The sequence below is a fragment of the Palaemon carinicauda genome, chromosome 16, assembly GCF_036898095.1.
Source record: "Palaemon carinicauda isolate YSFRI2023 chromosome 16, ASM3689809v2, whole genome shotgun sequence".
Taxonomy (NCBI): domain Eukaryota; kingdom Metazoa; phylum Arthropoda; class Malacostraca; order Decapoda; family Palaemonidae; genus Palaemon; species Palaemon carinicauda.
In genome coordinates, this window is record NC_090740.1 from 29,092,358 (window position 1) to 29,104,521 (window position 12,164).

The 12,164-nt window shown below is 39.8% G+C and overlaps 1 protein-coding gene across 1 annotated transcript in view; it reads left to right on the plus strand.

Moving 5' to 3' along the window:
- Positions 1-11,864, plus strand: part of LOC137654986 (glutamate receptor ionotropic, kainate 1-like) — a 17,082-nt gene extending 5,218 nt beyond the window's left edge. The window contains exons 5-11 of the mRNA XM_068388883.1: positions 695-860; positions 6,196-6,437; positions 6,951-7,135; positions 8,826-9,062; positions 9,426-9,607; positions 10,664-10,832; positions 11,637-11,864. Coding sequence (XP_068244984.1) covers positions 695-860; positions 6,196-6,437; positions 6,951-7,135; positions 8,826-9,062; positions 9,426-9,607; positions 10,664-10,832; positions 11,637-11,756 — 1,301 coding nt within the window. The 3' untranslated portion in view covers positions 11,757-11,864. The remainder of the gene's footprint in view (positions 1-694; positions 861-6,195; positions 6,438-6,950; positions 7,136-8,825; positions 9,063-9,425; positions 9,608-10,663; positions 10,833-11,636) is intronic.
- Positions 11,865-12,164: the final 300 nt, after the last annotated feature.

Here is a 12,164-nt window from a genome sequence, read left to right on the forward strand (position 1 = left end):
AATGTATTATTAACAAGCAAGGGCGTTGTTTAACAGATAAATGAAATGTATGAGATTATCACGACACAAAAGCCTTGTAAATAACTATTCTTATCTCATTGAGCCTTATTACGAAGAGGCGCTTTCGATGGTAATATAAGAAATTAAATAAACTGTTTGACAGCATCTTGTATTTAAAATTATGCTGCGAAATAGAGTTGTAATGTTATTAGATATGATAGTTAAACCTCGATTCAGTCGACTGATTAGTTTTCCTTTATTGATCATCGTTCTCTAGTCTTAGGTAGTGCTATAGTCTCTGTACCATGGCCTTCCACTGGTGTGGGTTAGAGTTCTCTTTCTTGGGGTTACATCCGGCTATGCTGTTCTATTTTATTTATCTTTTTTTTTTGGGGGGGGGGGAGTTTTTATAGTTTATATGTGAAGGATTTAATTTAATGTTTTCACTGTTCTTGAAATCTTTTATTCTGATTGTTTATTCTTCTCTTGTAGTTTATTCATTTCCTTGTTTCCTTTCTTCACTGGGCTATTTTTCCTTGTTAGACCCCTTGGTCTTATAGCATCTTGCTTTTACAACTAGGGTTATAGCCTAGCTTATAATAATGATAATAATGATAATAATAATAATAATAATAATAATAATAATTCGCTATCAATTAATCAATTAACACTTTATCTTCTGTTTGATACCCAGACAGACTTCTGGATTTAAAAGGGCACATGTTCAAAGTATTGTCCATGCCAACCTTTCCATATTCTGCATACCGTCGAGATTCTGATGAAGCTGGATCAACACTAACACTTCTGGACAGTGTGGACAAAAGGGCACTTGAAGTTGTGTCCAGTCATTTGAATTTTACGTGAGTATCTGATATTTTTTTCCAAAATACTTTATAAACATGCATACCAACTAAAAATCTATATGGGTATCTGTTTACAAGACCACGCTCTCCATATACTGCCAAATTATGCAAAGCTATTGTTTTCCTCTATTACTTTTTCATAATTAAAAAAAAAAAAACTAGCCTGTTTTTTTTCACTAAACGACCTGAAACTGACATCATCAACATAGTCAACCAACAGAAGTTCGTGATGCCAGCATACATTTGATATATATTTGAAATATATACTAAATTAAAAATGGAGTAACTACTCAAAAATGCCCATAAAATATATAGTTCACAAATAGTGACCCTTTTGAGTAATTAATCCATTTTTAATTTAGCATATATTTTGAATATATATCAAATGTACTGTGACGGGCCGAGAGAAGGTTGTGACTCAGAGACAGGATGAAAGCAACTGAGTGAGTTTATTATAGAACACTCTCCTTTATGTACAAAAGCTCAAGGCAACAGGATATTTCATGTTCAAAATGGACACCGTTACTGGTGAGAAAAACAAGCATGTTTATTCAGGTTCTTTTTAGTGCGAGGGGAGGGCGAAGATACAAGCATAACATATACACAAAATGAACTAAGTACAATTGTGTGACACACGGTTGGTACATAGCTCCACCCATAAAAATTACATACTGTACATGTTAAATAGGGCGCCCTGATCTAGAGGGGCGAACTGTAGGTGGGTCATCTGGCAGGAGATAAGCAGGTTTTAGACGATCAATGGAGACCCAGTCTTCTTTGCCACGAATGTTTAGTAGGAATGCTTTCAGACTGCATCGGATCACAAGGAAAGGGTCTGTGTAAGGGGGCGTTAGCGGTGGCTTGCTAGTGTCGTTGCGCAGGAAGACGTGTGTTGCAGAGTGCAAGTCTGTCGGTATGTGATGCTTCGCTGGGGGCTTGTAAGTCTGGCGGCACGGAGTAAATTTTCCCACGATGTGACGTATGCGCTGGAGATCGTCAGAGGAGGTTGTAGAAGGAAAATATTCGGCAGGGACCACCAACGGGTCGCCATACACCATTTCAGCTGCCAAGACGTCGAAGGCGTCTTTAGGAGTGGTCCTTAGTCCCATGAGGACCCAGGGAAGCTGAGTAAACCAGTTGGAATCCTTGCGGCGGGACATCAAAGCTGCTTTGAGGATGCGATGAAAACTTTCAACCATTCCATTTGGAGCGTGGTTGTAGGCCGTTGTCTGATGTAGGGTGATGCCCAGGAGATTTGCTAATGATGTCCACAATTGAGCGGTGAAAGTGGTACCCCTGTCAGAAGTAATATGCTCAGGGATACCAAATCTTGTAATCCATCCTGAGAGTAAGGCAGATGTACATGAGGCGGAAGTTGCAGTTTCCATGGGAATGGCTTCAGGTCAACGAGTGGAGTGGTCGATGACGGTAAACAAGTAACGATGTCCTTATGATGTGGGTAGGGGGCCTACAACGTTGACGTGAATGTGTGTGAAACAACGCTGAGGTTGAGGAAAGGTGCCCACTCCTGAATCCGTGTGTCGATGTACTTTGGAAGTTTGTCAAGAAGTACAGGCGCAGACCCAATCCTTAGCATCATTAGAAATGCCGTGCCAAATGAACTTAGTCTTCAGCAGCTGTGCAGTAGAACGGCACAAGGGATGTGAAAGGCCGTGAATGAAATCAAACACCTGTCGGCGCATGGGAGCAGGAATCCAAGGTCGCGGTCTACCAGTACTGGCATCACAGAGGAGGGTGGTGTTGGAGTCTTCGAGGGGGAAGTCTTCCCAACGGAGGGACGTGCAGGATGTCTTACATGCTTGATACTCTGGATCCTGTCATTGGGCTTCAGCCAGGGCGTTGTAATCCAATCCCAGTTGAACGGCAGCCAACGTGTTTCTTGACAGGGCATCGGCAATGGGATTCATTTTCCCAGGGACGTATTGAAGGGTGCAATTGTATTCAGCCAAGGCGGAGAGATGTCGGCGTTGACGGGCGGACCAGGCGTCAGACTATTGAGTGAAGGCGTGCACCAGAGGCATGTGGTCTGTGCGAATGATGAAGGGCCTACCTTCTAAGAAATGGCGAAAGTTAAGGACAGCCAAGTGCACTGCCAGCAATTCGCGATCGAAGGTAGAATAACCCGATTCTGCCTTGGACAGTTTTTTACTGAAGAAGGCCAATGGGCGGGCGAGCCGTTGACCACCTGCTTGAGTACTGCACCAATAGGACGTCGCTGGCATCGGTGGAGAGAAGGAGAGGGGCATGTGGTATATGAAAAGTGAGAGCCGCAGCGGTTGATAGGGCCTTTGGTCCTTTGGTCCTTTGGCTTGCCTTTTAGGGAGGTGTAGAGGGGAACAAGAGTTGCGGCAATGGGTGGCAGAAAAACGGTGATAATAGTTGATCATGCCCAAGAATTCCTGAAGAGATTTGATGGTTGAGGGCGCGGAGAAGTCCTGAACGGCTGCTAACTTCTCAGGGAGGGGATGGACTCCTTCAGGAGTGATGCGGTGCCCTAAGAACGAAACTTCGTTGTCCCCAAAGGTACATTTGTCGTACCGGACTACAAGGCCGTTTTGTTGCAAGCGGTCGAGCACGCTGCGCAGGTGATGAATGAGTTCCTCTTTTGAGGAGAAAACAAGTATGTCGTCCACATAACATACACAGAAGGGGAGGTCCCCTAAGATGCCATCCATGAGACGTTGAAACGTGGCCCCAGCATTACGAAGGCCAAAACAGGAGTAATTGAAGGTGTATGTACCAAACGGAGTGGTGATGGCGGTCTAGGGGATGTCTTCTGGGTTCATAGGCACCTGATAATACCCCCTTCAGGAGGTCGAGCGTAGAGAAAACCTTCGCTTTGTGCAGGTAAGAGGTCACGTCGGCGATGTTTGGGAGGGGGTAATGATCCGGTTCTGTTTGCATGTTCAAGCGCCTGTAATCCCCGCACTGATGGAGGGAGCCGTCTTTCTTCAGAATGATGTGTAAGGGTGATGACCATGGGCTGGAGGCCTTTTGGCAAAGACCCATTTCCTCCATTTCGGCGAACGTCTGTTTGGCGGCTGCCAATCGTTCCAGTGCCAGACGTCTGAATTTTGTGAAAACTGGGGGTCCCGTCGTCTTGATATGGTGATAAATACCATGCTTGGCAGGAGCCGTGAGCGTTTGGCAAAGTTCTGGACGGAAAACTTCCGGGTACAACGTGAGGAGGTGGGCGTAGGCATCCGTGAGTGCGCACTTGTGGAGAGCGAGGTTGGAAGGGGCGGGATGAAGAGGTGTCGACAAGTACGAGTCTGCGTTGACCAATCGCTGGTGGGCGACATCGACCAGAAGGTGGAAATGAGAGAGGAAATCAGCAACGAGGATTGGCAATGTGACGTCAGCAACGAGAAACTTCCAATTAAATTTACCGTTTCCGAACGATAATGTGAGGTTCTCGTAACCGTAGGTGGGTAGTGCAGATCCGTTAGCAGTTACCAACTGGGGACGTCGGCAGACGTAGACAGACTATGTCGTGTCCTGAAGAGTTCCCTTGGCAAAAGAGAACGACAAGCACCCGTTTCTACCAAAAATCGCACTCCCATTCCTGCATCATGTAAAAAGAAAAGTTTAGAAACATGGGAGGCCACCGCCATGAGCGATGGCCTACTTACACGTTTTTTTGGCCACTGACAATCCTTGGCACATTTCTTTGCATTTACCCCAAATCTGAAGTGGTAGTAACAAAACTGCGGCGGATGGGAGGTAGTAAGTGGCTGTAGAAGTCATTGGTTGGGGCGCGAGCGAGTGGTGGGTGGTGGGTGGCTTTGTCGCCGCTTCGGCACGTCATGGGGTAGGGGTGTATGTCCTATGGCATTCACGTCAGGTTCGGTTGACGTTGAATAGGCGTCCTCTTCGTCAGTGGTGGAGGCGTTGATGGAGGTCTTGAAGTGGCTGTCCATAAGGGCGTCGGCTTTGGTCATCAAGTCATTTATGGGTAAACTATCGACATCGGGTATGGCAGTGCGTACAGGTTCGGGTAAACGGCGTATCCAAAGGGCACGAAGTAGGTTCACCTCACGAGGAGAGCCGTCTGTGGCAGGTTGCAGGCGAGCGATACTGGTCATCTCCCTTAGGGTGAGCGAAGCCCTTTGGTCCCCCAACGGTTGTTGAGAGAGCTGAAAAAGCTTTGCTATATGGGCGGCTGGCGACGGCGAGTACTGCTGCAGAAGGTATGTTTTGAGGGCGTCATATGCTATTGGGGTGTCTCCTTGTTCACAAAGCCAGTCGAATATTTCCGGGAAGGTGTCCTCGGGTATCGCCACGAGAACATAATCTGCTTTGGTGGTTGAGTGAGTCACGCCCTTAATGCGAAACTGGACTTCTGCGCGCTGAAACCAAGCATACGCCTCTTCGCTGGCGAATGATGAAAGTTTCAGTGGGGGAGCCGCAGCGCCAACTTCCGTAGAGTCCGCCATAGTACCAAAGATGGAAGGGCGAGGCGGGGTGGAAGGCGGGAGGAGCGATTCGACTTCCGGGGTCACCATTGTGACGGCTGAGAGAAGGTTGTGACTCAAAGACAGGGCGAAAGCAACTGAGTGAGTTTATTATAGAACACTCTCCTTTATATACAAAAGCTCAAGGCAACAGGAAATTTCATGTTCAAAATCAACACCGTTACCGGTGAGAAAAACAGGCATGTTTATTCAGATTCTTTTTAGTGCGAGGGAAGAGCGAAGATACAAGCATAATATATACACAAAATGAACTATGTACAATCGTGTGACACACAGTTGGTACAGTACGCTAGATCACGAACAGTAGAACTTTTGTTTGGTTGGCTATGTTGACGATGTCTGTTCCAGGTCGCTTAGTGAGGAAACAATGCTAGTTTTTCTTTATAATTCTATATTTTTTTTTTATAGTTTTAACTTGTTTCCCATGTGCCGTATTGTTTTAAATTATGAAAAAGTAATAGAGAAAAACAATAGCTTTGCATAATTTGGCAGTATATGGAGAGCGTAGTCCTATAAACAAATACGGCTATTGCAAAACAAACATGCACCCGTAGAATCCCATCGTGTAAATTCAATAGTTACTGTATCTTGATGTTCAAGTTTTGAAATTAAGTTTAATACTTTCCTTCTGTTGTCTTTCTTTAATTGATCAATAATACTCAATGAGATGCTGCCATATACGACAAGAAAGGCTGATAATTACTACAGCCGCAGCTCTTTGCAACGTTCATGTATATTGACCAAACATAAGTTAACCTTTAGTCTTAATATACAAATATGATGATTAAAATAACTTATAAAACTAAACGCAATAAAAGCTCATATATTTTTTGAAGTTACGATATACGTATTCCTATGGATGGGCAATGGGGCGTATCTGCCCCGAGCGGAAACTGGACTGGTATGGTTGGGGCTCTTCAGTTCGAAACGGCAGACTTCACCACGACAATTGCTCCAACTCTTGGCAGACTAGACGTCATAGACACCACGAAGACCTGCACTGCAGATGTATTAGCTGTCGTTTGCTTAAAACCTCAGCTAATTCCTCAGTATCTGGTCATCATCAAACCTTTTGCAGGTGATTAATGTAATAAAACTTTTCATTCGCCTCATATTTGTCAGATTATATTACGTAATGAAGATAAACCACAAAGCTTTGGATTCACTACCGTGATATTCAGTTTTAAATTAAGGCACTATTGACACTGATTACAAATAATGTTATTTGAAAATAAAATAGGCAATATAGAAAACAATGGACATTAGTGATTCATCTTTCGAGCCCGAAACAAGTCCGTTAATATATATATACATATATATATATATATATATATATATATATATACGTTTATATATATGTTTATATATATGTATATATATATATATATATATATATATATATATATATATATATATATATTTATGTGTATGTATATATATATATATATATATATATATATATATATGTGTGTGTATATGTATATATATATATATATATATATATATATATATAGTTAGTGATATAGGAACGTAGATAGTCTTACAAGTACGCACATGCTATTTTTTATATACTGTATTTCCTATTTTCTAGTGGATGTTTGGCTTTGCATACTGGCAAGCATCATGGTTTGGGGATTTTCATTCTGGGCAGTTCAGAAAGTTTGGTCGTGGAACGACGGAGAGCAATGTATGTCGCTAGACACTGCCATCTTTTGCAGTTGGGCGATAATCCTGGATGACCCGCAGAATAATCCACCTTCCAATATACCTTCCAGGGTATGTAAATGCAGTATAAGAAGTACATGCAAGACATCACGGTTTTACCCTTTTGCCTCAAACAGTAAAGGATTCCCTACCGTTTTTTCTGAAGTTTTATCCTTCCTTTTCTGTCACTCTTCAAATCGCTCCTCTTTATTGTTTATATTTTACTGGCTTACAAAAATTCTCCAGGACCACCATACCTTTACAAAATATCAAACTCTAGTGAGCACATATTATTATTATTATTATCATTATTATTATTATTATTATTTCTAGCTAAGGTACAATCCTAGTTGGAAAAACAGGATGCTTCTAGGCAAAGGACTCCAACAAGGAAAACTTCCTAATGACGAAAGGAAATAAGGAAACAGGAATAAGGAATTAGTGTGCCTGAGTGTACCTTCAAACAAGAGAACTCAATCCAAGATAGTGGAAGACCATGGTAAAGATGCTATGGCACTACCGAAGACTAGAGAACAATGATTTGGTATTTTTGAGTGTCTTACTAGAAGAGCTGCTTACCATATAGCTTAAGAGTCTCTTCTACCCTTTCCAAGCGGAAAGTAGCCACTGAACAGTTACAGTGCAGTAGTTAACCCCATGAGTGAAGAAGAATTTTTCGGTTATCTTAATGTTGTCAGGTGTATGAGACAAATGGAGAATGTGTAAAGAATTAGGCCAGACTTTCTTTTGGCCATAAGTCAGTCTGTGGTAGATATTTCTCTGAATAATTCTATTTTTGCGCAATATATCCGGAATGAATAATTTTTTGTCCCCATAACCCAGACTGTTGTAAAGATTTCTCTGGATGATTTAATTTTTTTTTGTAATATATCTAGAACGAATCATTACTTTCATTTACCCAGTAACTCGGTCTGTAGTAGAGATTTCTCTGAATGATTTTATTTTTGCGTAATATATCCAGAATGAATCATTCTTTTGCCCCATAACTGAGTCTGTGGTAATTTCTCTGAATGATTTTATTTTTACGAAACATATCCAGAATGAATCATTTCTTTCTTTTGCCCCATAACTCTGTCTGTAGTAGAGATTTCTCTGAATTATTTTATTTTTGCGTAATATATCCAAAATGAATCATTTATTTTAGCCCATAGCTCAGTCTGTAGTAGAGATTTTTCTGAATGATTTTATTTTTGCGTAATATATCGAGAATGAATCATTCTTTTGCCCCATTACTCTGTCTGTAGTAGAGATTTCTCTGAATGATTTTATTTTTGCGTAATATATCCAAAATGAATCATTTATTTTAGCCCATAGCTTAGTCTGTAGTAGAGATTTTTCTGAATGATTTTATTTTTGCGTAATATATCGAGAATGAATCATTCTTTTGCCCCATTACTCTGTCTGTAGTAGAGATTTCTCTGAATGATTTTATTTTTGCGTAATATATCCAGAATGAATCATTTCTTTCTTTTGCCCCATCACTCAGTCTGTAGTAGAGATTTTTCTGAATGATTTTATTTTTGCGTAATATATCGAGAATGAATCATTCTTTTGCCCCATTACTCTGTCTGTAGTAGAGATTTCTCTGAATTATTTTATTTTTGCGTAATATATCCAAAATGAATCATTTATTTTAGCCCATAGCTCAGTCTGTAGTAAAGATTTTTCTGAATGATTTTGTTACGAAACATATCCAGAATGAATCATTCCTTTCACTTGCCCCTTCTTTAAAATCGCACAGGTCATGCTGCTCTTCTGGTTAGTGGCGTGTTTGGTCATAGCAACGGGCTACAGATCATCCCTAGTCGCTTTTCTCGGAGTACAAAGTAAAGAGAGGCCGATTGACAGTTTCCAAGACCTCGCTGCTCAAAAGGGCTTCGGATGGGGAATTGAATACCACTACTTGACTGGCATCGCTCTGATTTTCTTCCAGAGCTCTCCCGATCCCAATGTTCAGAAAATCTACAGAAAGATGGATGTGAGATATCACCTTCATTCTTTAATGAAACATATGTTCATACAATTTATTTATTTTGGACAATCATTAGTGAAATTTTATGTTTGACTGTTCTGTTTGTTACTTATTATGACGAATATTCCTATCAATGATCTCTTTTTAACTTAGTTTATAAATCTAATAATTATCCAGCGCTTATTTTATGTCATTTCATAATGGAATTAAGGATTAATATGTTAATCATATCACAAGTAAGTTTAACAATATTAAGTTACCATCTGTGATCTGTAGTGAAAAAAAAAGATACCTAAATGAAATCTTATATCCAATATGGTATTCATTAACATTTAAACTTTTTAAATATCATTTTCTTTTGCCCAACAGTACATTGACGATATCGACGATGCATTCGATAAGATCTCAAGGGGAAAATATGCCATGATTACGTATGCGAAGCAGGGTCGTACTCTCATTGATTCTTACTATACTGATAAGTTCGGAAACACTCCATTTTATGTTGGAAAAGAAGGCTCTAGTTTAGTTCCTTACTTTGGATGGGGATATCGGTAAGTCTATTCTAAAGCACTTCTTTTTACAGAAATGTTGTCTTTATCATATGTTCATTATATGAATAACTCGCTTTCTTAATAGGGATAACTGAAAGGTTTAAAGGCCGCTCATAAATGGCAGAGGCAAGGGACAGTGACATTACCCTAGCAAGCAGGACAATGCCCCAGAGACTGACTATATACATAATCAGCGTCCAAAGGAGAGGCAGAAAGGTTCCATATCTGAGTGAGGATACCTGAAAGGTTTAAAACCCGTTCATGAATGGCAGAGGCAAGGGACAGTGACATGGCCCTAGCAAGCAGGATAATGTCCTGGAGACGGATCATATATATATGATCAGCGTCCAAAGGAGGACCAGGGAGGATCAGGTTATGGCTGCTGATGACTCGGCAGGTAGACCTATCTGCTCCACCAAACTCCCCATCCTTAGCTCACAAGGATGGTGCGGTTACAGACACTAAAGAAACTAACGAGTTTGAGCGGGACTCGAACCACAGTTTGGTGATCACCAGGCAGGGACGTTTCCAATAGGCCACCACAACCCTAATGTAGTGAAAGGGTTTGTGTATCGTCTTGATCGGCAAAGCTGTACTAGTCAGGGCCACCCATACTAGGTTGGTTTATTGTGAGTCACATACATAAATCTCCCATCATCAATAAGCAGTCGGCCAGTGAGGTGATGAAAACGGACAAGACCCCAGGCATGAATAAAGACAAGTCTGAATCCTTTGTCCAGCAGTGGACTAGAAACGGCTGCATTTTTGCTGTTGTTGCCGTATTATACCTGTCTAGTACAGTATATTTGTAATTAGCAAGAAAACTACCATCTCTCTCTCTCTCTCTCTCTCTCTCTCTCTCTCTCTCTCTCTCTCTCTCTCTCTCTCTCTCTCTCTTAACGTAATGACATATTCAAATTTATCATTTAATCCTGCCAATTTTCCCCTCATTACCTGCTCGCAAGCTGATAAAAATTTCACATTCCATTTTTTTTAATTAGAATAAGATATCAATTGTCTACAAAATAAAACTGAACCTGTGATTTTCAACTTCAGAAAAGGTGCTCCTTTTCGCGACCGCTTCAACAACGTTTTGAACAGACTCAATGAGGCTGGAATAATGGACTTCTGGACTGGAGAGGTCATGGCGGGCAAAGTGAGAGAAAACCGGAAGGTAGTTAAGGAGAAGGAGGACAATAAGGACGCTATGCTACAGACAGTAACTGTAAGTAATCATAATTACGAGGATTTACGTATTTATAATTGGAAAAATTAAATGAAGAAAGATGAATAAATTCATATAACTCATCATCATCATCATCTCCTACGCCTATTGACGTAAAGGGCCTCAGTCAGATTTCGTCATTCGTCTCTATCTTGAACTTTTAAATCAATACTTCTCCATTCATCATCTCCTACTTCATGTTTCATAGCCCTCAGCCATGTAGGGCTGGATCTTCCAACTCTTCTAGTGCCTTGTGGAGTTCATTAAAAAAAGGGACTTGAAAAGTTTCCTATTTGAATTAATAAGAAAATTGATAAATTCATGTAACTAAATCCTTTTATTACTATCCATTTCTATAAGTATTAATTTCAACCAACTTTTTGTTATTTCAGATAATTTCACAGATTAAATACGAGTATCTATAAAAGTTACTCCAGATATTTTTTTATTTTTTTATTTTTTTGTTTTGATAATCTTAGTGACAGGTGATATCGTCTTGTGGTATATTAATGAATCTCGTTAAATCTATCTGTGTATCTGATGTAGCATTAACCTGATGTTGAATATTTACAACTGACCTAGTTATACTGTCTATTTTGTTCTTAAAGAACACTAGAACATTATTTGCTAGTTCCTGGTCACTATACCCTCCTTGTAGCCTTTTTTTTCAGTCAAATTTTCCATTATATACTATATATTAATATGCTACATATGCCTCTACTTTATGATTATTTGATTTCAAACACTTTTGATTTCATTATATATATTTTTATCTATTATTCATCTTTTATTTTTATCCACCAGGAAGACGTTGCAACAATGCAAATAGAAGTGATCCACACAGTGGGAATATTTCTCGTCCTTTTACTTGGCTATTTCATCTCTTTCATCACTTTCCTGTGTGAAAAAATCATGCCCAAATAACAGATAATAGATGGGCTGGCTCCAGATTGGAGGGTTGACCTAATCGGGACGCCTTTAAAATCCACAATATCTCTCTTGACTTGGATGGCGAATTAAGAATTATTATCAGTTAACTGTAGATTATTATTATTATTATTATTATTATTATTATTATTATCATTATTATTATTATTATTATTACTGTGTATTAAACATACTAGTTATATACGTTGTATATTGAAAAAATGCAGAAGCTTTCGCACTTTTTAATATACAACGTATATAACTGTGGATTTTTAATACCTGAGATTAAGAGACACTGCATGGTGTTTAATTAAAGTTATTATTATTATTATTATTATTATTATTATTATTATTATTATTATTATTATTATTATTATTATGGGGTATGAAAAAAGCCAGTTATAT